The 22,079-nt window shown below is 38.7% G+C and overlaps 4 protein-coding genes and 1 long non-coding RNA gene across 9 annotated transcripts in view; 3 read left to right on the plus strand and 2 right to left on the minus strand.

Moving 5' to 3' along the window:
• Positions 1–868, minus strand: part of LOC113209676 (uncharacterized) — a 52,423-nt gene extending 51,555 nt beyond the window's left edge. Inside the window, exon 1 of the long non-coding RNA XR_008011810.1 lies at positions 586–868. This is a non-coding gene — a long non-coding RNA (uncharacterized LOC113209676). The remainder of the gene's footprint in view (positions 1–585) is intronic.
• LOC113209675 (uncharacterized) overlaps positions 1–12,647 on the plus strand; it is a 55,224-nt gene extending 42,577 nt beyond the window's left edge. The window contains exons 1-13 of one of the 2 annotated variants that reach the window (XM_052272959.1): positions 1,829–2,081; positions 2,803–3,013; positions 3,771–3,888; positions 4,215–4,294; positions 4,369–4,433; positions 4,521–4,777; positions 4,865–4,978; positions 5,066–5,191; positions 5,356–6,427; positions 11,536–11,823; positions 11,909–11,998; positions 12,078–12,187; positions 12,286–12,647. In XM_052272959.1, coding sequence (XP_052128919.1) covers positions 1,985–2,081; positions 2,803–3,013; positions 3,771–3,888; positions 4,215–4,294; positions 4,369–4,433; positions 4,521–4,777; positions 4,865–4,978; positions 5,066–5,191; positions 5,356–6,427; positions 11,536–11,823; positions 11,909–11,998; positions 12,078–12,187; positions 12,286–12,333 — 2,676 coding nt within the window. In that variant the 5' untranslated portion in view covers positions 1,829–1,984 and the 3' untranslated portion in view covers positions 12,334–12,647. Of the gene's footprint in view, positions 1–1,828; positions 2,082–2,802; positions 3,014–3,770; positions 3,889–4,214; positions 4,295–4,368; positions 4,434–4,520; positions 4,778–4,864; positions 4,979–5,065; positions 5,192–5,355; positions 6,428–11,535; positions 11,824–11,908; positions 11,999–12,077; positions 12,188–12,285 lie in introns of those variants that run through there. The other variant, XM_052272958.1, reaches the window with a different exon arrangement.
• A 314-nt stretch (positions 12,648–12,961) lies between these two features.
• On the plus strand, positions 12,962–15,047 carry LOC113209691 (probable deoxyhypusine synthase). 2 transcript variants are annotated; one of them, XM_026427343.2, is made up of 9 exons: positions 12,962–13,058; positions 13,129–13,240; positions 13,319–13,428; positions 13,505–13,669; positions 13,742–13,960; positions 14,033–14,225; positions 14,308–14,411; positions 14,585–14,710; positions 14,806–15,047. In XM_026427343.2, exons 2-9 carry the CDS (start codon positions 13,132–13,134, stop codon positions 14,902–14,904), a joined length of 1,125 nt encoding a protein of 374 aa, XP_026283128.1. In that variant the 5' UTR covers positions 12,962–13,058; positions 13,129–13,131; the 3' UTR covers positions 14,905–15,047. The 2 variants fall into 2 exon arrangements, with proteins under 2 accessions (XP_026283128.1, XP_026283127.1); XM_026427342.2 differs by having other exon boundaries at positions 13,017–13,240.
• Positions 15,048–16,121: 1,074 nt separating this feature from the next.
• LOC113209690 (mediator of RNA polymerase II transcription subunit 26) lies at positions 16,122–20,568 on the minus strand. Its single transcript, XM_026427341.2, has 3 exons — positions 20,419–20,568; positions 19,389–19,463; positions 16,122–19,300 (listed from the first exon to the last, which is right to left on the minus strand). The coding sequence occupies exons 1-3, from the start codon at positions 20,479–20,481 to the stop codon at positions 17,717–17,719; spliced, it is 1,722 nt and encodes a 573-aa protein (XP_026283126.1). The 5' UTR covers positions 20,482–20,568; the 3' UTR covers positions 16,122–17,716.
• Positions 20,091–22,033, plus strand: LOC113209692 (iron-sulfur cluster assembly 1 homolog, mitochondrial). Of its 3 annotated transcripts, none has more exons than XM_026427347.2 (5): positions 20,091–20,253; positions 21,023–21,333; positions 21,492–21,545; positions 21,620–21,725; positions 21,805–22,033. In XM_026427347.2, exons 2-5 carry the CDS (start codon positions 21,250–21,252, stop codon positions 21,951–21,953), a joined length of 393 nt encoding a protein of 130 aa, XP_026283132.1. In that variant the 5' UTR covers positions 20,091–20,253; positions 21,023–21,249; the 3' UTR covers positions 21,954–22,033. The 3 variants fall into 3 exon arrangements, with proteins under 3 accessions (XP_026283132.1, XP_026283130.1, XP_026283131.1); XM_026427345.2 differs by lacking the exon at positions 20,091–20,253 and adding an exon at positions 20,502–20,650; XM_026427346.2 differs by lacking the exon at positions 20,091–20,253 and adding an exon at positions 20,765–20,913.
• Positions 22,034–22,079: the final 46 nt, after the last annotated feature.

The raw sequence follows: 22,079 nt of genomic DNA on the forward strand, positions 1-22,079 counted from the left end.
GGGGGGTGGCGGACACGCTTCCCTCACGCTCACGCTTCTTTGACTCGTCTCATTTTATTTAATCAAGACCCCTTCTGCCAACTTGACCCCCCAATGGGGCCGCGATATTCGCGTGACGCACGGACGGCAGGGTGGGGCTCGCTAGGGATACATAACGTGACCGTGGAGTCGTCCTCTATCTCATCCGAACCCTTTGCCTCCGAGTGAGAGATGTGTGGAAGGTGGGGGAGGACACATAAGTCGTGGGGGAAAGGGGGGAGGGGAAGCGGCGCCGGCAAGGGGGTGAGGGCGACCAAGGGGGCGGGGGACCACCATCTTGTTCCTCACGGCCCCCGTAAAACAACAACCATTATGCAACCCTTCCATGTATGAGGGGGATTCAGCTTCAGAGTTCCCAAAGCGCGAGCGCGATTATGACGCCAGGCGTAAATGAAAGCAACTTGAAAGTCGCTTCCCCACTGGCTGCGTTCAAATCCCGCTTGCGTTTCGAAAACTCGGAATCCACAATAAAACGGCCCGTGAAATTCCGTCGAGGAGTGATCACATGCGCTGTCACAAGCACTTGTAAGCTTGTAAGATACTCACTTTTGTCGTTGATGGCGATAAGTGCAGCTGTCTCGTCCCCGCAGCAGAGCAGACCCGCACCGGCTGCGCACCTAACCTGTTCTTGCCACCCTTCTCACTTGACTTTCATAGATTCGCCACAAAGCAGCCGGACACTTCTGCATATCCGCTACACACCCTTCACTTCCATTAAAGTCCCCACCGTTCAAAAGTCAGAGGAAAACAAAACAGGTTGTTGTATTTTTGTGCCCGGCGCCCGTGCCATGGCCATTGACGCTCCGCGTGCCTCCGTGCGCGACGAGATCACGTCATCACGTCCGAAACTGACAGCAGCGACAACAACAACAATAACAACAACAGGTTGTACAACTGAAAAATAAACACGAGGAGCGTGTTGTGTTAGTGGCGATGGCGATATCGCGGACATATAGTGCTGCCCGCCGGGCGGAGCGAGGGGCGCTGGCCTGACAGTTAACAAGGGTACAGACAGATTCAATTGAGGACGCATGATTTAACGGCAGGCGGAAAGAGGGAAGAGGAAACGGAGGGGGGGGGGCGTATTGGCACCAGAAAGCAGTGTGCCCGAGTGAAGGTGCCCTTACACTCAGCCTGTCCGCTGTATCCGCATTGATGTTAAACCGTTTTCAGATATGGTTTTTTATTACCAAACGTTAGAAAATGTGTCCAGGATATACGGTCGTACATTTGATTAGAATTTCTGCCTGAAACATCAACGGAAAATAGGAAACGGACACAGCCGGACACGTCCGCGGACACCGAATACGCTGAGTGTAAGGGCACCTTGAAAGTGCCACAACCGCACCCCTAGGAGCTTCCCCTGACCGAATAAACGTGCTGTATTCACTGTGAGTGCATGGATTATACATTCCTGCAGAAGCTCTGCAGCGGTAATCACACCTTGGGTAATCACGTCGGTACTAACCTTAGTCAAGGGCATCGGGGGCGGGGAATGACCACTGTAAGGCTCACGAAACTTCTGTAGGTATGTTCGCAACCCACGGCGCAACCCTCAAAACCACGCCAACGAACCCGTCAGATTAAGTGTGGACGAAGTGTGGCGGATCCCCTCTCTGAACTCTAGAACTTGGAGCCTCCGGCGTCCAAACGAGGACGAAGGGAAAGGGAGATCATAGGATTTGAGACTCTTCGCGCCAAGCTTTTGTGTCCGGAGTCAGAAATGGCGTACGTGCGTAGGCGGTGGTCAGAAAGTGACCGCGTCTGACCGCGTGCACATCCGCATCAGGCACGAGTCCAGGAGAGCACCCCAGCTTTTTAGAAACAAAATCAAACCATAACAAAGCGAAATGTATGTCGCCAAACATGCTTTCGTTTTTAACTTATTTATTATCCGTACTTTTTAGAAGTAAACGTATTTTTAACACTCTATGAGTCTGTTTTAATGCTTGCTGTAAAAATGAACGCTTCGGAAACGCGTGCGACGAGTTATACGAATGAAACCTTAGAGCTTGTAGAGCACGGGGCTGAGCATCCTCTGGGTGAGTTTACAAGTGTTTCGTACATTCTCTTTTCACTTCATCACTGTGCGAGGACGTTCTGAGTTAAACCCACCCCCTCACGGTCCTAATTTCCTCGTACCGTTGCCTTTCTTCCTCCTCCGTCCGCCTAACCTCTCTGCTCCGAGTGAAACGCAAAGCGTTCTTGTCCGCTACCAACGGCTTGGCCATTAGATTGGCCTGCTAACTTATCTCGGACGAGGCATTTCATTCGCGTTTTACAATTTCTACTGAAACTGTACACATTTTAGTCATCTGAGCTGACCATCGTCGTCGGGGCGATGTCAGTGGGAGGTTATATCGATCCGCTCGGCTTGCTTGCAACGATGACAGCTGTGAGGTTGGGGTTGGGTTGGGGCGGTCGCCTACTACACCAAACTCGCAGTTTTCATTCGCTCGTCAAACACACTCCGTCACTAGGGAGCATATTTCGATGCCTCGGCACCTGGCAATTTCCTTCATTACACACATTTCTATGTGTGATATCTATACAAAATATAATGTATGCACAAATATATATTATGTAGCATTAAAATTACTATTTTAATGTTAAATGTTTTTGAAGCTTCTGCACTGTTTTAAACGTTTAAGCTAACCAATAATTTGACGTTAATCAACTACATGTTTCTGTTTCTAGTTCCGTAGCATTCCTATTATCACTCTTTGCTAAACACAGTTTCTTTTGCTTTTTGTTTCTCTTCAGGTGTCTCAGCATTAGTCAGTCGATTGAACTGTTCAAGTTCCATGAGTGATGCAGGCAGCCAAGGAAGTCCTGAGGCAGAAGGGTGCAGTACGGAAGAGAATGCTCAGGAGAAGAATTTTCCATGGCTCAACACCTTTTCCAAGCAGTGTCGTTCTGCTGTAGGATCCAAGAGTATGAAACAACTGGATGATTTACTCACTGTGTATATAGAGTAAGTTTAAATTGCTACTCTTATTTTGAGGTAAAATAATTTGAAGGTCACACTTCTACCCATGGGCTTGGCTGCTCATACTTCCTAGAAACTATTAGAGTATACGGTCTTGCTTCCCTTCACTTTAATTAGGAAGAATTGAAATTAAGCTCCCTATTTCATTGAATATGATGGGTATCAACGTAAATATTTATATATTTTTGGTTGATTAAACCCAATCAATATGAAGGAAGGTCTTTGCCATTTGTCAGGCAGTTCCTCCACCATCATGATTTCAATTTTTCCTTCAGGCAACTTCATTTATAGTAATGATTTGCAGTATGTTCTGTACTGAAACCTGTTATTAGCTTATAGCACAGGTTTTGTTATATCTTTATCATAGATGAGGCTTCCTGATGCATGAGAAGTTACACAGTTGGAGTCAAGATAAAAATCTAATAGCTGAAGTTTTATCATGGGTTAAATTATCTATGTTTTAAATTTACCCTATCCTGATAGGTTGACCTTTCCTTTGTCTCATATGCAGTACTATCCTTTCACTTTTAGTTACAGCTTAAATGGGAAAACTAATTTTCTTAGTGCTTAGGCTTAGGTTATTTATTCCCTGCTAGGTCCTCTCATTTTTTGGGACTATCCTTGTACACTGACATTAAGCATAGCTTTAGCCATGTACAAGGTTTTCCCAGAGTGGACTTGAAAGTTTGAGAATTTTGAGTTTTGAATGCTCTCAAACTATCATGTCACTCTGTGCTCACAGGCATGTGACACCACACTACCGGGACTGCCACAAGCTACCAAACAAAGCAGCCAAGTTGAAGCGGAACATCAACGACACTATGATCTTCTTCCATATGCTCTACATGGATATTAGGGAGGTGAGATGATAAAGCAATTACTCGTCAGCTACTTTAATTTTTCTATTATGTTGTTCATCCTGTCGTCCCACCCTGATAAAGAGTAAACTGGTAGTGTAGAGCTGAGCTGAGCTGAATTTATCTTATGGTTTTTATTAGTAGCTGTGGTGTAATGTGAATTTAGTATGTTAGAGAATGCTTGCTCAGAACCATGACCATCTTGTTTCTCTCTCTCTCTCTCTATTTGTAAAATAATACATTTTTACAAATACAGTATCAAAGTTCTATGAAATTGGATTCCTTCTGGATTGTTCTAATATTTCATTTCAATCCCCTTCTCTCCGCAGCCATTAGAAAATGCATTTTACTATGATAAGATGACAGAACTGATGGCCATGTACCTAGATTTGGAGATTACTGCTGCTCGGTGAGATACATTCTCTTAAGACTTGTCTTTATCGATCTTTGTTCAACACTTAATGACTGTCTTGTTTCTTTTAGGAGAGGAAAAGACACTGAAAAAACAGTTACCAATAAGCTCTCTACATCTCTGTATACTTTCCTAGGTGAGTTTCCTATTTTGCCCTATCTTATAGAAAACTGCTTGGGAATTCCATACTTGAATTTAATTGTAATTTTTTCCCCCTTTTCAGATCACTCTGAAGATCATATTTTAGATGCTCTCTTAAAAACAAAACTTATTAATAAGCATTCCAAGAAGGTTTGTGTACCACTTCTTAGGAAAATTTTATCAGAACTTGTGGTACGAAGGCCTCTTGCAGAATTGACATACGTTAGATTTCTGCTGTCATTCAAGCTATGGAAAAATGTCGTAGCAGATGTGGAAGAACGCCGAGCCATCAACAAATTGGCAGTTCAACGACTTCACCCTCCCCCTGAATATTTTCTGGTTAAGACCACTTTTACTACTATCTTTTTTTTCTTTTTTTTAATCATTTAAGTGATTTCTTTACCTCATTGTATGTTAACTTTGTAGGATCATGAAATAGCAAGATGCCATACAGAAGTATTACCAAGAATTCCCAAGTCAAAGAAAAATTGTACCTTGTTCTATCTTGGAGCAAAATTCAGTGTCAAAGATGCTTGCAGGGTATGAATTGCATTATTATTTATCTTTGTGCGTGTGTTAAAATATCCAACAACTCCCTTTGCAATATTAAAAATTAATTTGTTACAGGCCCTGTTTCGATACTGTAAAGACACTTCCCGTTCTAATGTTTATCGACGAAATATGACAACATCTGAGGAAATAGAAAAACCATTTGTAATTTCATCTAGGATTTCTTCAGGAAACATGAATGATGTAATTTCTAACCACTCTTTTTTTTTTTACTTCTAGATTTTAAGATTTTTAATTCTTTTTTTTTTTTTTTTTTTTTTTTAATTTCATCTATCTAGAGCTTATAATTTGGACACCTGTCTAAATACTCAATTGTTTGTACATTGTTCCTCTTTTCTATTTTACAGGTTGAAGAAAGTGGAAGCTGTAGCCTTATCAATGACATCTGGAGTACAATATCGAATGGTGAATCAAGCAGTTGTCTGCTAGAGGAATCTGACATGTTTAGTGAAGTTCAAATGGAAGAAAAGAATGATTCTGTATCTCCTAAAAAGAAAAAGCTACAACCTGATAGTCCTGATTCTAGAATAGATGTAATAGACAAAACAAGAAGAAAAGACAATAGAAAGAAAAAAGAAACCTCTGTACCTGATCCTAAATTTGTGATGCTGAAGACTGAAGGTGCAGCAGATCCAATATCTGCTTCAAGTGCAGCTAAAGGTGTTCAGGACTGTTGTTTGGGGTCTGCCTTTATGATGGAACAGGTGAACAAGGTTGGAGTGGCACAGACTCATGTAAAAGTAGATCCGTGCGAGTCTGAAATGCCCACAAGTAGTAGGCAGCACTCTGTTCTCGAGTCATTGGTCTATGCTCAGCCTGGCTCTGATAATGAAGCGGTTGCTTCATCTTCAGTTAGCCCTGATGCAGGCTCTGTGCCACCCTCACATCTTGACACCAATGAGTGTGATTCATCTGTAGAAATTTTGCAATCTAGACAAGTTTCTACAGATGTAAGCCTTCCATTAGATCTAAAACCCTCATTGAATATGGACGGAAAAGTTGCTAAAGAAGATCTATTACTATTCAGTGGGAATGATCCAGCTGCTGACGAGGCTGCAGTCTATGATTCATTCCCAGAATTTGGTGGCATGTTTCGTCTTAATGACGATCTCTTCAACTGCCGATCGTTTGAAGGAATAGACCAATCATCAATGATGTATCGCCGCGCTGATGTGACTGGCTCTCTTCCGTTCCAAGGCAGCCCCCTACTTGAAGAAGATGAAGATGAGTTCAAATTCAGGTGGACAAGTGTCCCAGACTTTTCAAATGTTCAGAGCACGATCATCAATCAATCATCAGGCACTGGATCGTCTTCAGATCTCTCATGTTATGCTGGTGTGGAGTCCAAGGCCGCACCAGAAGGGAGTGAGGAACCCAAGCTTGGACAAGACATGAAGGCCGGAAAGGGAGCCTCTCAAGGTATGTTATGGCAAACAGTTATGTTGGGGGGTAAAGTTATGCGTGTTCCTTCTCATGTCTTAGCTCGCTACAAAGCAGCATACTTTTCTCACATGCAAGCTCGTGCTCAAAATCAAAACCACACTCAGGCTCAGACCCAACCCCAAGGTTTAATTCAAATCCATGCCCCAGCCCACACCCAAACTCAACCCCAAACCCCAACTCAACCTGCAACTCAACCTCAGCTTGTAGCTCCACATCCACTCCAGGCTGAGCCACAAACTCAACTCAAATCTCAAGTCTTATCCCATTCTCCAAACCAAACTCAATTCCTGTCACCCCCTCAAAGTACCATCTCCTCTCCCCAACTTAAAACGTCTCCAACTTCTCCCAATGTTCAACTTCCCCGAGCTCTAATCAATTCTTCACCAAACCCATTGTCTACACCCTTGTCCACATCCCATACCAGTAGTAATAATTTAATGTTGGAGGGTTCAGACGCTCTCAAAATTCTAGCAGAGGAAGCTGTGCGTGTTAGAGAAGCCTCTGTTGCAGAGGCCAAATGTAAATCTGATTTAGCTGCTAATTTAAATCTACCTCTTAAGAAACGTAAATCTATTCCCCCTGTTTGTGATGTTGTAAGATCAAATGGTAAAATGGTCAATGGTGAATCATCATATCCTTCAGCTCCTATGATAAGCATTGCACAGGTTCAGGGCATAAGTAAAAGTGTTATTGTGATGAACAGTCAGTATAGTTGGCCTAGTGGTCAGAGTACCATGCCAGTGAAAACTGTTAGTGCCCTATCAGTTTCTGCATCTGAAGATTCTCGTGATTGCAAGCCATTAGACATGAGTGCATCAAAGAAACATGTGTCTGTGCAGAATGTGGGAGCAGGTGCACCTACTAATTTTTCTAGTAGATTCGATACTCATTGCAAGATTTGCAGGCAATCAAAATGTCAGGGCAAATGCCAAGATTTTAAGAAGAGAGATACTCGCTGCTGTAATGTTATTAATTGTGGCGGCAAATGCAAAAATGTGAAGCAATCATTTCCACACTGCAAAAGCTCAGATAAATCTAAAGCTCAAGATTTACAGCGCAGAACAGTTAATGGAATTCTGAAAGCTACATCCGTTTCTCTTTCTACTGGTATGAAATGTCCAGTTTGTCAAGTTGTTAACTGTGGAGGTCGTTGCCAAACTACTACTTCATCAAGTAACAGCGTGAGAGTTCAGAAGGTCATCGTTCAAGAGGCTGCTAAAACTGTTCTTAAATGCATTCAGTGCAAATCTATTGCTTGTAGTGGGAAGTGCATGACAAGTCATTCACGGTGTTCTGTAGCCAGTTCCAGTAGTCGCAAGGTGCAAAGATGTGTACTTTGTAAAATACCCTCATGCAATGGCTCATGCAAAAGTACTGAATTGAAGTGTTCTGTGTGTTTGTCATCAAGTTGTGAGGGAACATGTTACCAGACTGGTCGCAGTACAAACAACAGCTTATCAACAGTGAACGACTTTAGCATTCTTAACTCAAGTGCATTCACAGACAAGCAGTCAAAGTGCCATGCATGCAAAAATCATTGCTGTGGTAAATGCAAGAATGCTACTGGATTCAAATACTGCCCATATTGTACCACTGACATGTACAATAGCTCGAACATAGACCATAGCATCAGGTCAATACTTGGACCAAGTTCCAAGTCCAAAGCTGACGCGGCAGTGAGTGCACCAAAACGTAAAGCACCTGCATCAAGCCGTCGGACACGGAGCTCGGCATCTTTATCCAAGCAGTACTCTTCTGCTACCATTGCCACCAGCCATGACACTCAAAGTTTCTCTGTTGATGATGTGAAGCGTCGCAAGAAATCCTTGCCCAAACCTGTTGCAAGATAGCAAATAATATTTTTAAGAAAATTTCACCAGACCTTTAGCTGAAATATCACTGTATTATAGATAGGAACCAATCTGTACTTAGTATCAATTTGTATAAACTTTGTAGATTATATTTTATTATGTTTTGCCTTAATTATCAAAGGGCCAGAGTTATATCCTGAATATAGTGCAATTTCAATAGTGTATAAGATGTTTCTGTGATCCTCAGTCAAAAACCAGCAAGTTATGGTCTTGTTTAGATAAATTAGATGTAATGTATACTTTGACAGAACTTGAGGAGTTTTGCTTGGAGAACACAGGGATGTATACTTGAAAGACAATTCTAATATAGGTTGTTTTATAGAATCCATATTCCTGTAATGGTAAGGGGTTTGGATATTTTAATTGTTTTGTACATTTTTTATGTAGTAGAGCAGGTTAAGCTGGCTGCTCAAACTGTTGTTATTTTTTTAAATTATTATTTTTAGTAGTGAAAGGTGGAGAATTGATATTAGAGGAAGTACTAATTTATTTGAAATATTCAAAATTAATTTGTAGTATCAATACCTCTAATTTATGGAGCTTGTTATTTATTGATGGAAGCTCCCAGAGAGGAACAGAGGAAGTACCAGCTCGCAATGTTTTGTGCTAGATCATCTGATGTTTTACATTTGCTGGCTCAATTTGAGTATCAAATTATGTCCTTTAAGCGAATTGTGGCTGCTATTCCCTCTCCAATCTTCTCTTAATTTGTAAAGCAAAAAAATTGCAAAATTGTGAAAAAAATGACTGTTATATTCTAACAGAAAATGGTGTTCGGAAATTATTCATAGTTTATTTTTGATGATTACGTGTAATATGTACGAAAATTTGAAATTCTTACCTTGGTTTATAACAGGAAAGCTTATTTATGTGCAATATGGGTTATTTGTACAAGGTATTTATTGCTATGTTAATTTCATTCTTGTTTGACATTTTAACTTGTTAAGTAATTTTGTTTATTGTGTATTGGATGGTTTCTTCAAAGTTCCTTATGAGCCAAACAACCATGTGGAAACATCACATTGTCAAACATTATTGTTAGAGACTTTGATCATGTCATCTCACTTCTTTTTTTATGGAGATGTGGCTGTTATCATTACCAACTTTTGAATGCCTGTAAGTCAATGTACTTTTGGTATTTCTAGCGGCAAGATCTGTGATGAGGCATCAGCCCCCCAATGAAATATTGTGCACTGTGCAATGGAGACTAAGGAAAAGTGTTCCTTCAGTATTGGGTGGCTGATGCTCTACCATTCCACTCTGATCTCTACCATTTATCTACCTCACCTTTAATTTGCTAGAGCTATGGATGCTCATTTGTTTATTATATTTTTAAGTCTTTGCATCCTGCTCACTCTAATTAAGAAATGCACAAACTATTTTGTAATCCTTTTAAAGGCAGGGAAGTCTCAAATTTTTGTTTGCAAATTGTAGATTCTGCTCAAATGGTCATTACAATTTCATCATCTTTTTTCATAGAAACTTCGTAGTCCCTTGTTTGAAATGCAGAACATTTTAGCTCCTCAAAAAGGAGCTTATTCCAAATAATTTCATAATTTCAAAAAATCAACTCACTGAAATCTCAATGAATTTTCTAATTGAATCAACATAAATAGTTTTAATATCTGAAATAACATATTCCTCAAACCTCTTTCCTCTCTGTAAGTTCCTATAATTTTCATTTCTGAAAGGAACGCGTTCAGCATTAATCTTGAGGTGAGGATTGTAGCACTATTTAAACCAGGAATTTGACTGGAAAGATGAACTTGAACACTGGTTGGATTAAGTTTAACAGCAGCAAGTCCTTAAGTAAAATCTTTTTGGCTACCAGAATTTTTAACTTTCCAATTTGACATCTGAGTTTATGAAGTGAAGTAGATTCCTCATCACATGAAGACAACTCACCATCATCAATTATCAAGAGGAATTGCCCCCACCCCTTAAAAATTAGTGTAAATTTGCAGTTAATGTAAATTTTTATTATCTACAGTTAAAATCAAATTAACATCTAGTTTTGTGTGATAACTCATTTTTGTCATTGGCATCAGCAATCTTTTTAACTTAAACCTTCCTAAAATTTAACAAATGCCTTAATTTTTTGGACAGTATGTAACTTCACTAAATATCAATCCCTGTCCGCTGCTATCAACTTGAAGACGTCTCTACTGCTCATCCGAGAAGATTTCATCCTAACTGATATTCCATGTTTCTTTAATTTATTCAAATTTAAAATTTACCTTTTTCTAACTATTTATTTTTTACTTTTGAATCGTAAATTACTAGTTTGTTTAAGTAAATGTAGAAGTTTGAATGCCATGCAAGATTTTGGCTCTTTAATTTAACTTATTCAGTATTTATTATTTCATCAATTTAAATATCTCATGGAATCTCGTGCACAACTCCAACTCATCGTGGGATTTTCATCGCCAGTTTTCTTCTTCATCAAGTCGCCATGCAAAATTTTGGCCGTCCTCACATTAAGAATTGAGTGAACAGTATTCATCACTGTCTTGTGATTTAACGCTACTTTACTTTTAACATTGATTTGAAAATAGTAGAGGTATATATTTTTATAGCTTTAAATTTATCGGCTAGAGAAAATCCTTCTGCAAATTTTGATGGCAAGTTTACTACCTGGGCATTTTAAAAAGTCAACCCAATCATTACCCATTTTAAAGTATTTCCTCTGACTGAATTAAACAATAATTTTAAAAATGCGCACACCTTCTACACCTCTCCAATTTTGCATGGGCAAAATCTCTTTGGGCCTGAGAGTGCTTAACTCATCCAAGTTGGCATTCACCTGTCATGAATTCCCTGTGTAGAGGTAAGACATGTAGTGACTAGACTTCATACTCAAAATAAACACAGGTTATCATTGTGACACAAATAAAAGGTATATTGTTAGTGGCATTGTATGCTCTGGGCACACTGATTCGTTATTCTGGTAGCATTGTGGAAAGTCAAAAGAAAGCCATTGAAATTTATAATGTGCTGTGTGTATTTTTAAGAATGGGTTTCCTCATGGGATTTTCACCTTATTTAGGTATTTCCAATGAACTGAGTTCTTTGGGATATCTTTCATTTTGATTCTGCATCTTATTTGTGTTGGGTTCTGTATTGCTTTAAGAGAGATAGGCGAGTGCATGTATATGGTGCTAAATATTCTCAACCTCAGCAAAAATTTTAATTTCCTTTTTTTTTTTTTACCAGGTGTGCAGCGTGGTGGTAGAACGAGTAGACGCAGAAGTGAGCAGGCCACAATTGATTCTACTTGTGGAGGAGTCCTTGCTGACCTTGGTTTAGGATCCACTGCACTTGAATCCGACCTAGTTGACTTAGGTTTAGATGATCTTGGGCTTGTAAAAGCCCTTGGTGGTGGTTTGGGTGAAAATCTGGGTGGTGATTTCCCTGCTTCTAGTGGAGATGATGAAAATATGGGTGATACTCGTGTCGAAGTAGCTCAACCCAGTACATTACCTCCAAAACCTCCTACATCAGGTTTGTGAATTTGTTAATGTTCTGATCAAATATTGGCATCTCAGGCAAGATCTTTTCTGACATCAAACTCTATTTTATTTTCAAGATGTTCGTCGGGGAAGGCCACCAAAACGAAGAGGTTCCAACTCAAGCCAAACTGCAGTGGCTAGCACCACCTCATCTCCGTCAAGTAATGGTGAGTTACTTACCATTTGCCCTGTTACTTTTCTTATCTGAGTAAATCCTTATCAATCCGTGCCTTACTCTGCTTTCAGCTGTTGTTCCAAAGAAACCTCGGCAAAAAACCACTTCCATTTGTGCTCTACCTCTTACTCGAAGTATTGCTGACGCTGTGGGAATTAGGCTACCAGATCCAATTAAAGAGGTAATTGGAGGTCAATCTCCCATCACCTAAATATGTAGGTCTAAACTTAAGTATTTTATAATTATTATTAATCTGGTCATATTTTCCTTTTTTTCCAGATGGTGACTAACATTCGCAAGCAACAGTCAAAGAAGAGTGTGCTGTGAACTATTGTACCTAACAGATGGTTTGCTAACCATGCCTGTAAATTGTTTTTAAAAATGAATTTTGTTAAAAGGAATGAATGGATGCATTAAAACTAATCCATCTTTTTCATTTTTGTGACAAGATTGTATATACGTACCATTATTACGTACTTTTAAATCAACTCAGTATTACCAGTCATGTGTTGGAGTTTTCTCTATCATGTTCCCTTAAACAGTGCCCACCTTATTTATACTTGCCTTCAAAATATATTGCCCTGTCCTTAAACTGTACACTATTAAAAATAAAGGAAAATGTCTTTTTTAAGAAAAAAAAATTTGCATGTTTTTTTTCAAACAGATCCCTGAAACACATTGTCAAACTTTGGTCCAAATCAAGTGTCAAATTTTACCTTGAGATAATAGCATCTCACAAGATTTTCCCGCGATAATTGCTAGTGTGTGCAAGAGTGCAAGACCAAAAAGACTTCATTCACACGAAATACATTCTAGAAAATAGCCAAATAATCCACAGCTGCTGCAGCCTTGCCTTGAGATTTCTCAAAGCCATCATGCCTATCATGCCTTATGCCTTGAGAAAAATCATGCTGAATAAACAGGCAGACTTATTTCAAAAAGAAGCGGGCAAAATCGCTGTTGTGAATAACGGATGACGAACGAATCTTATTTGCAGTAGAGTATGAAAAATTTAATTATGTTTACAGCAGACAATACACGCTAAAAGAGAGGTTAGAGAAAATAGTTGATTTTGAAATTTTATAACAAAACCACGAGACTCATTCCAAGTTTAAACTTTAGAAAATGGCTTCAATTACTTCAACAAATAAATGTGAAGACGTACCCAATACAGTAAAAGAGGCAGTATTGGTTAAAACCATTAAAACCAACACATTAACAACATGTGTCAGAGGTACTAGTCAAATAATTGTTACATTTTTGGGGAAAGTAAATACTTCAAATAAAAACGTCATTAATCTTGTGCCTACAGGATATGATTTCAATCAAGGAGTAGATTATGAAGCCCTTCTTGGATCATATATTAATTCAGGTTTCCAAGCCACCAATTTTGGATTAGCTGTTGAAGAAATCAAGAAAATGGTACACGATCTTTATCTATTTGACACCGAAGCGCTGATCATGTTTGTGCATTATTTAAGTTTTTAATTTTACCCAGATTGCATTACGAGAATCTCCTTTTCCAAAAGAAAAAGAAGATTCTTATGAAGAAGATGTCTTTATCAGGAGGAGAAATAACTGCACAATTTTTCTCGGCTACACATCAAACATGGTTTCTTGTGGTGTTCGTGACTCAATAAGATTTCTTGTTCAGAACAGAATGGTAATGGTACAGACGAAAGACAAGAATCAATTTTTACAATCAATGTTTTAGTGAAATTTGTAAATTTTTCAGATTGACGCTATTGTTACAACTGCAGGTGGAGTTGAAGAAGATCTAATTAAATGCTTAGCCCCTACTTACATAGGAGATTTTAGTTTAGATGGACGCACACTCAGAGAAAGTGGTATAAATAGAATTGGCAATTTACTTGTTCCAAATGATAATTACTGTAAATTTGAGAATTGGGTAATGCCCATTTTAGATCGCATGTTATGTGAACAGAAAGAAAAGGTATGTTGTTTTGCATAATTTATAAAAATGAAGTGTTGTTTTTTAAATCTTTTATCTCACAACTCCTATTAGGGTACTTTGTGGACTCCGTCAAAGATAATATCACGCCTTGGTTTGGAAATAAATAACACTGATTCCATCTACTATTGGGCTGCCAAAAACAACATTCCTGTCTTTAGTCCTGCATTAACTGATGGGAGCCTTGGTGATATGATGTACTTTCATTCTTACAATAGTCCAGGCCTTGTGGTGGACATTGTAAGTGGTAAGTACGGAATGTCATTAGCAGTTGATGATTTGCAATTTTTTCTGTTTGATGTGGTTATTTTGTTTTTTTTTATTGAAAGATTTGAGACGGCTAAACTCAATGGCAGTCAAGGCTGTGAATACTGGTATGGTAATCATTGGTGGTGGTGTAGTAAAACACCACATTTGTAATGCCAATCTCATGGTAAGATATGGTTCTTCAAATATACGTACTTTGGTATTCAAATACTGTGACATGATTTGGAGGGAGGGTTCAAAAATCTCTTCTCAAATCCACCACCCATTAGGTTCAGGATCACCACAACCCCTCAAATCAAAAAAATGATTGACAGGTTTGTTTTGTTCATGTTATTGCAGAGAAATGGTGCAGACTTCTCAGTATTTATTAATACTGCTTCAGAGTATGATGGAAGTGATAGTGGTGCTCGTCCTGATGAAGCTATTTCTTGGGGAAAAATCAGGAAAGACGCTAAACCTGTTAAGGTATATAAGTTATTTGATTGAATATGCAAAATGGTTCTTAAAGAAGTCAAAAATGAAAAGCAGAGCAGAAAAACAAAATGTAAATTTTGTTTCAGATTTATGCAGAAGCAACTTTGATTTTCCCACTGTTGGTAGCAGAAACTTTTGCAAAATGTTGTCCCAAGCCTGAATCTTTGCAAGACAAAAGGAATTGAAAATGTATTGATAATAAATTGACTTGAACTGTGGCTGTGATCAAATGGTCTTTACAGAGACTGTGTGAGGTATCTACTGCCCTAACAATACCTAAACAAGTAAAATGAAATCTAAAAGTGTTAAGTAAAGAAAATTGCATTAATTTCTTTTTTTATTTTCACATTGTATGTAAAACCTTCACAACCACAGAGTGGCTGTAATCCTTTGCATACACTCTGATAATTCTGCTAACAGGCTGATATTGAAAATGTTAGAAAAAAAAGAACATATTCCAGTCAAACTCTTTGCTAGTAATTAAGAATATTATCACAGCTTCATTTTTTTCAACTTTCAAATTTTAAAAAATCTCCTGTTGCAACAAGTGTCCACAAACTTGGTTAAAACCAGAAAAAAGAACTAGCATGAACTTGTCGTTATTAGGCAAGATTTCCACCCAAGCAAAGCATGAAAGCTGTCATCACCTTGCTGAATTACACAAGAAATAAGATCAAAGCAGAACATTATGTGTATGTGCTTAGGCTCAGCTCTGACTCTGAGTAAATCAACAACATTCAAGTCTCAAGTTTTACAATTCTGTAGCGCATTTAACTTTTTGTGGAACACACATTCCTCAGTCTAATTTATTGTATTGTCTTTAAACAAGACTAAATGCTACAAAATAGTATGAACCAGTCATGTCCATCAAGTTTCCACATAGTGGTCTTACAAAACTTTAACAGAACCATTTTAATTAGTTTCATTAGCATCATGAAAGTACCTTTTGTTCTCTAACGATTAGGGATTTGATAAGGATTTGGTTAGTGAGTGGTCACACCTTAGTAGTCTTCATTCATGGAATAAATAAAATTTTGGTTCAACACTGTCATTTGGATTTAGAATGATTAGATAGGGCATGGATAGTAAGCACGATTGATATAGCGAAGAGCAGTTCTATAACTGACAAATATGTATAAGAAATTAACAGTTTTGCCTCAGCTTAATAGAAAATTTTGAGTATTCAAATTAGCTTATCCCCTTGCAGCTTCAAGTGTGTACGAAAAAATTTGCAGAAATGTTGCACCCAGCACAAAACAGAAATTCTACATTCATATGCAATTGAATCCAATACCTGCACAAGCCTGATAATGCTCTTTCTTATGAGACAAGTTGAATTTAGTTTTGGAAAAGACAAAAGTTTGAATTTCTTATGGGTCCAGGTTAATAAAATAGAAAGACGTATACAACATGGAAGTAAGTATAAAATTATCATATCAATCTGACAAGAATAAAGCTACACATAACAACATGAATTCAACAAGATACAAAAAGCTGCTGTTGGAGCAGGGCTGAGTTAATTTAACAGAGAATGCAAGTACTGGTTCATCAACATAGGGTATTGAAAAGTACCAACTGTTAGACATTGAACATGTGACATTAACATAATCCAAAATCCCAAAATATTCACTAATAATCATATGCGATGGCACATTTGCCACAGGCAATACAACTCAAAGGCTCAACAGCTCAATACCTTTCAGTTGTTTTGGTCTTGTAGGTCAACTAAAAGATGTAGTTGAGAGAAATGAGCTAGTGGCTTAATACGAGACAAATCAGTTGAAATATCACAGATTGATAAAAAGTTCTCATCTCCAGCTATCTGGATGATGTTCTTTCCCTATTTTTATAAGGTGTTCAAGGCACAAGAGACAAGTTTGATCTGGAGGCTAGACCTAAAACTTCAAAACAAAACAACACAAAAACAAGAAATAGGAATAGAGTCCAGGGAGAGACAGCTCACACCATAATTGGAAATAAAACCCCTAAGATCCTTACAATTTAGTGACAAGACAAAATGAAGAATTGAGCTGCCAGCCAAGATGTAAGAAAGTAGCCATAAAGTGCTGGAAGTACGGTTTGCACTCTTTCACAACATCACAAATAGTAATGAGAAAACTGCCGGCCAGCCGGCATAGGACTCATTACCTAAGCCAATTGACTAATGAAATGTTTGTTGTTCCTTTTTAAATTTACCGATGGTTAACTTTTAAAGTTATGAACCCTCCTCATTTTAGATACAACAAAGAAATGGTTTAGATGCTTTCATAATTATGCCTTACAGTGCTCCAAGAAAACCTCTCTTACTCAACAACTTGCAACAAAAAGAGGCAGACATATTGAAGAGTAAATAAAGTTTTTCTTGTTAAACAGCACAACTGTGCACCCAAATCATTGCGGAAAACTCAAACATAATCCTTATTAAAACTTTATCTGTACATTGCCATGAACTATATTGTTTCGGCAAGCTCAAAGACAGTCTAAAACACTATGTTCTCCACAGGGCTCTGGAAATAACACATTCTCGTCATTGCTTAAGAACAAAATTATGCACAAACATCAATACAAATTGAGATTAAACTAATGTCCTCCAGTGTAAGTAAGCTAATTCTCAAGTGCGATTTAGATCAAAACAAAGAAGGCACATTCGAACCAAACAAAAAAGTAAACAAATTGACAGAATTGCCACTGCTAGGAAATTTTATATACCTCAGCAGCTCTCTGAATACTGACGTTACAATTATATTTGTTTTTACAAAAACAATTACTTTTCAATATGGAATTAAATTTTAATATTAGACCAGAATATAAAGAATTGCACACATTTTTTTAAAACTTGTATTACTTGCAGTTCTGAGTCCTACATTCACATCACACAAGGAGTGCTCCCAACAAAAGTACCTCTCTTCAACAGGGAAAAAAAGGAAAACCGAATGGAAGAGAATGAAAAACGTGAAGTCAACTCATGATTGCTAGTAAATGAACCTCGCAAAAATTTCAATCAATAACTACATAAGGCAGTATATGTAACATTTCACCCTGATATGAAGTTCTTGAAACTGTTTCATGCCACTCTCTAAAATCAATGTCACCTTCTTTCAAGTCTTGTCTACCATGATTCACAATTCCATTAACACCATCAATATGTTCACCATGTAGTCTACAAACGTCATCTTCTGACACTGTCTTGGGTGGAGGTGAATCTGCAGGACTCTCAGAAACATCCCATTCAATTGATTCAGCATCAATTGGTGGCAACCTTAATAAAATTTCTTCTACAGTCTTATCACCTTTAACTGGATGTGCAGGTGATTGTCGATTTTCTGTCCGCAATTCTTGTACTGAAATAGGTCTCTCAACTGAGAGGGCTTCTCTTGAATTACTACCAGCAGGTGATTTCACATCTTTGGAAAGTCTAGAGGGTAAAGAAACTTCATCACTTGGATCCAGTTCCTCACGACAGAACTGTCTCTCTTTAGAATCTTCTGTCATTTCTCTACTTGTTGGAAATTCCTGATTAGAGAGCTCAAGGTCAGACTGTGAACGAAGGAACTTAGCAATGTGCTCTGTCTTGTTGCGGGACATTTCTAAAGCATCATTGTCTTCGGCCCTTGCACCAGGGAGTAGACAATTGGGGAGACTAGCTTTATTTTCTGCCACATTAGGCATCACATTTTCAGATGGTAATCCTGTGTTTCTAGCTTGTAAGTCTGCCAAAAGCTCTTGAGTTGTTTTAACTCTATGAGTTCTTCCTACAGAGGACAATTTAGTTTTCATAATATCATCTTTAGATAAATCTGGCACTGAGTCCAGACCCTTGGATTTGTTCTTGGATCCTTTTTTTCTACCTCTTTTCTTGGGTTCAGATGAGTCTTTTTTAATGGAATCAGAAGGCACAGTTTTTACAATTTCACAAGAATTAGACCCATGATCACTAGGAGGGCTGTAACTACCTCTGCTACCATCTCTACTGGGGATAATGTCAGGTCTTCCTAGAGAATTGGCCATACCATGAGATGTAGGTTCTGTGGAAAGACCATTAGGTCTCTTAACTTTCTTCAGTGGCTTTTCTTCAATAGGTGAATCTTCTTTCCGCAACCTTTTATTTGACGCATGAGTCTTGGGAACAGGGTCTACAGCAGGTGCACTAGCAGATGGTTTGAAAGGTATTGTAACTGGGTCTCCTGGTCTTGGAGTTGATGAACGTGACACTGGTCTTGGACTGGTATTGCTACGATCACTGGAAGGCAGCGACATGGCAGGAGACACTGTGGCACTACGGTTTAGGTGTCTACCATGAGAAGGTAAACCCGGACTGATGTTACCCCTCATTGGAAGACCTGGGCTCAAATGCCCACTTGATATCACTCTGTTGGCCACAGCACTAGCCAGCCCTGTACTGTGGCCAGTAGCCCCATTGAATTGCTGGCCAGGAGGAGCTTGGGGGGTTTGTGGGGCTGGCTCAGACGTAGGGAGAATCATGTCACGCCAACGACGAACAAGATCCTTTGCTCTCTTGGCCAAATTTTCATTTTTCGTTTTACGACGAAGCTCATTGATGAATTTGCCAAGTCTTGTTGTCTGCACAGAACAGGATTACAAAGAATAAAATGTTGAGACAGAAAATCATGAGATACAAACTGCAGAGGCTGGACAAATGACAACTCACTTCCAGAGCATCTTTTGTAATAGGAGTCCTTTCCAGGATGGAGATGACCTCGACAACTGCTGCCATGTCCACAACCTAGAATAAAATTATGTGTTAATTAGCAAAGAGGTATGGTACACAAATAGATGTGCCACTTCACCAGATGTTCCTCGGCTGTGTTCAAAGATCCTATAACTAACAAAGTCTTAAACTACAATCGAAGTAGAAATGTCCTACCAAGATGCATGAATCCATGCTACAAAACAATAAGTAAGGAAAAGGATTTTCAATACTGAAAGTTTAGAAAAACTAAGGTTGCCAAGTTATGGTGACTTAATTGTATTCATTAAATAAAAAATGTGGAGAATAATGGGGGGAAAAATATTAAGAAATTGAATGAAACCCAAGCGAGAAGAACGAAACAGCCTACTGTAAAAACCCTAAGATTACAAGAAGAGAAAGTGCAGTCGAAACAAATGTATCTTAACCTAAACGGGTCGGATGCAGAATGACAGGCCGGATGAATGAGATATATGTGAGGAAGGAGGGGTCTTTATTACAGCGCTGGCATCGACTGCAGACTTGTTAAGGCACCCGTCTGGCACTTTATGCTCTCCAGTTACGTAAAATAAGGGTAGTAAGAGTGACAATAAGGTTATGTTTCCCAGCCGGAACCTTTATGACGCAAAGCTGCTTAGGACCGGATACCATTCCAAAGGACAGTGCGCAGGCGCAGTGCCGCGTATCAGAGCCGAGAGGTGGGACAGGGGGCAAGCTGAGTCCCTAGAGCTCCGTTACCCAGGTTTCACACACATAATTCCAAGTACCAACACGGATTTTAACAAAATCTTGGTTCACACGGGCTCAGTACACTCCCCTGAACGTGGTAAGAGGGTTTAACTGTATTCCATGTATTTACTTAGTCAGTAAATACTACGAAAACTTGCGCCCAGTATGAGGTGGGCATGCCACTTTCGCTGTGTATTTCAATGCTTCCGATTTGGACGAATTTCGAAGTCGGCAGGACCTATAAATCTTATTTAACCCTTACATTGTAATGACTGTCGAGTGCCTTCAATAACTTTTCCTTAATCTCCGTAGGGGAGTGCTGCATGAGGCCGTACTGGGTCTCGGAATGACGAGCTCCTCAACCAACGTACAGCCACCAGCACTTATGGCGGACATGTACTGTTGCCTGAGGAATTCTGGGAGTAATAAAAGTTCGCGACGGGCTCCGAGTCCGAGACCCGAGAACCGAGGGTGACGTCACGTATGCAAACTGAGTACGTTCCCCTTTCCCTCTTTTGTTTCGAGTAGAGCCAAAGAGTTTAAACTGAAAATATCCAGAACACCCAACAGATTTATTTGAATAATGTCCTTAAACGTCAAGGGACTAGCCCCCATAAAGCAATATATGTAAAGATTTATAATCTTATTTACTTTTCTCATGGCAACATGGGGCATAATGAACATAAACATGAACGTTCCCCCACATTGACCATATCAGACCGCCTATCATTTCAAAATCTTACGAAATCGCGAAAATGTAATTTGTTTTGCAGTTACAAAAGTTTCAGACAGTTTGATTAAATCAAATTAGTTCAGGGTATGCTTAAATATATTCATTTAAGGCCTTTTTTTTTAACTTTTTCCAGATTGGTGAAGTCAGCTGTTGAAGAGGTTTGTGTTCGTCAGTTCGTCTGCTAGCAGAACCTAACTTTTACAGATATAGGCTGCAGTGTTATTATGGCAGCATATAAAATTGTTTATTTTGATACCTAAGCTTCTTGTCAGCTGTTATCTTAACAAACTTCCTCTCCACTTAAAAAAAGCGATTTAAATAACTTGTAAGAAGCTGTCTCTGATAGTCCAAATTTGAAAAATGGCTAGTCGCATAGTTGCTGCAGCCACAGTAAGGGCTGTCAAAGGAAGGAAACTTTTACCTACAAGAGCTGCTTTAGTGTTGGTGAGTACTGACTATAATCTATTTTAATTGCCCTTTTCAGTGATGCTATATAAAGACCTACACAGTGGTTCTAAAAACTCAGAAAAATTTGGGTGACCTTATGTAACCATTCCGATAAGTTTCTATTCAATTTTTTTTAATGATGTCTTTTGCTCTAGACTCCCAGTGCTGTGGCACGAGTGAAATCAATTCTAGAAACCAAGCCGGAATTTGTAAGTATCAATTATTTTTTTTTTTTGCTAATCACTGGTAGATTTCTTTATTGACACTTTCATTGTTTGTGAAGATCGGCTTAAAGGTTGGAGTTCGACAGAGAGGTTGTAATGGTCTTAGTTATACTCTTGACTATGCGTCCCAGAAAGACAAACTAGATGAGGAAGTAGTGCAAGATGGTAGGTTAGATATGTATCCACTTCATTTAATTTAACCTTAAATGTTTCTAATTAATCTAATTTTTATTTTTGTTTTAAGGTGTACGGATATTTATAGACAGGAAAGCACAACTGACACTTCTTGGAACTGAGATGGACTATGTAGAAAATAAGTTAGCAAGTGAATTTGTATTTAACAATCCTAATATCAAAGGTACATGTGGATGTGGAGAGAGTTTTTCAATATGAATATAGGCATAATGTAATTTAGTTATCTCCCACTTAACTAAAATAACTAGTATCAAATTAATACAAAATCGCAGTTTTAATTCATTGTTGTTGATTATTATTAGTCCTGTCAATCTTGGAATTGAA

Source organism: Frankliniella occidentalis, unplaced genomic scaffold (genome assembly GCF_000697945.3).
Source record: "Frankliniella occidentalis isolate FOCC.00 unplaced genomic scaffold, Focc_3.1 Scaffold233, whole genome shotgun sequence".
NCBI lineage: Eukaryota > Metazoa > Arthropoda > Insecta > Thysanoptera > Thripidae > Frankliniella > Frankliniella occidentalis.

Excerpts from the sequence above, each read along its gene's own strand:
- LOC113209691 (XM_026427343.2), top strand. The coding sequence starts at position 13,132 with ATGGCTTCAATTACTTCAACAAATAAATGTGAAGACGTACCCAATACA. Across the intron at positions 13,241-13,318 it reads ATTAACAACATGTGTCAGAG|GATATGATTTCAATCAAGGA; the intron begins GTACTAGTCAAA and ends TTGTGCCTACAG. Across the intron at positions 13,670-13,741 it reads TTCTTGTTCAGAACAGAATG|ATTGACGCTATTGTTACAAC; the intron begins GTAATGGTACAG and ends TAAATTTTTCAG.
- LOC113209690 (XM_026427341.2), bottom strand. The coding sequence starts at position 20,481 with ATGCAGCACTCCCCTACGGAGATTAAGGAAAAGTTATTGAAGGCACTC. Across the intron at positions 19,464-20,418 it reads CACTCGACAGTCATTACAAT|GTTGTGGACATGGCAGCAGT; the intron begins GTAAGGGTTAAA and ends ATTTTATTCTAG. Across the intron at positions 19,301-19,388 it reads TTACAAAAGATGCTCTGGAA|ACAACAAGACTTGGCAAATT; the intron begins GTGAGTTGTCAT and ends TGTTCTGTGCAG.
- LOC113209692 (XM_026427347.2), top strand. The coding sequence starts at position 21,250 with ATGGCTAGTCGCATAGTTGCTGCAGCCACAGTAAGGGCTGTCAAAGGA. Across the intron at positions 21,334-21,491 it reads CAAGAGCTGCTTTAGTGTTG|ACTCCCAGTGCTGTGGCACG; the intron begins GTGAGTACTGAC and ends CTTTTGCTCTAG. Across the intron at positions 21,726-21,804 it reads TGAGGAAGTAGTGCAAGATG|GTGTACGGATATTTATAGAC; the intron begins GTAGGTTAGATA and ends TTTTGTTTTAAG.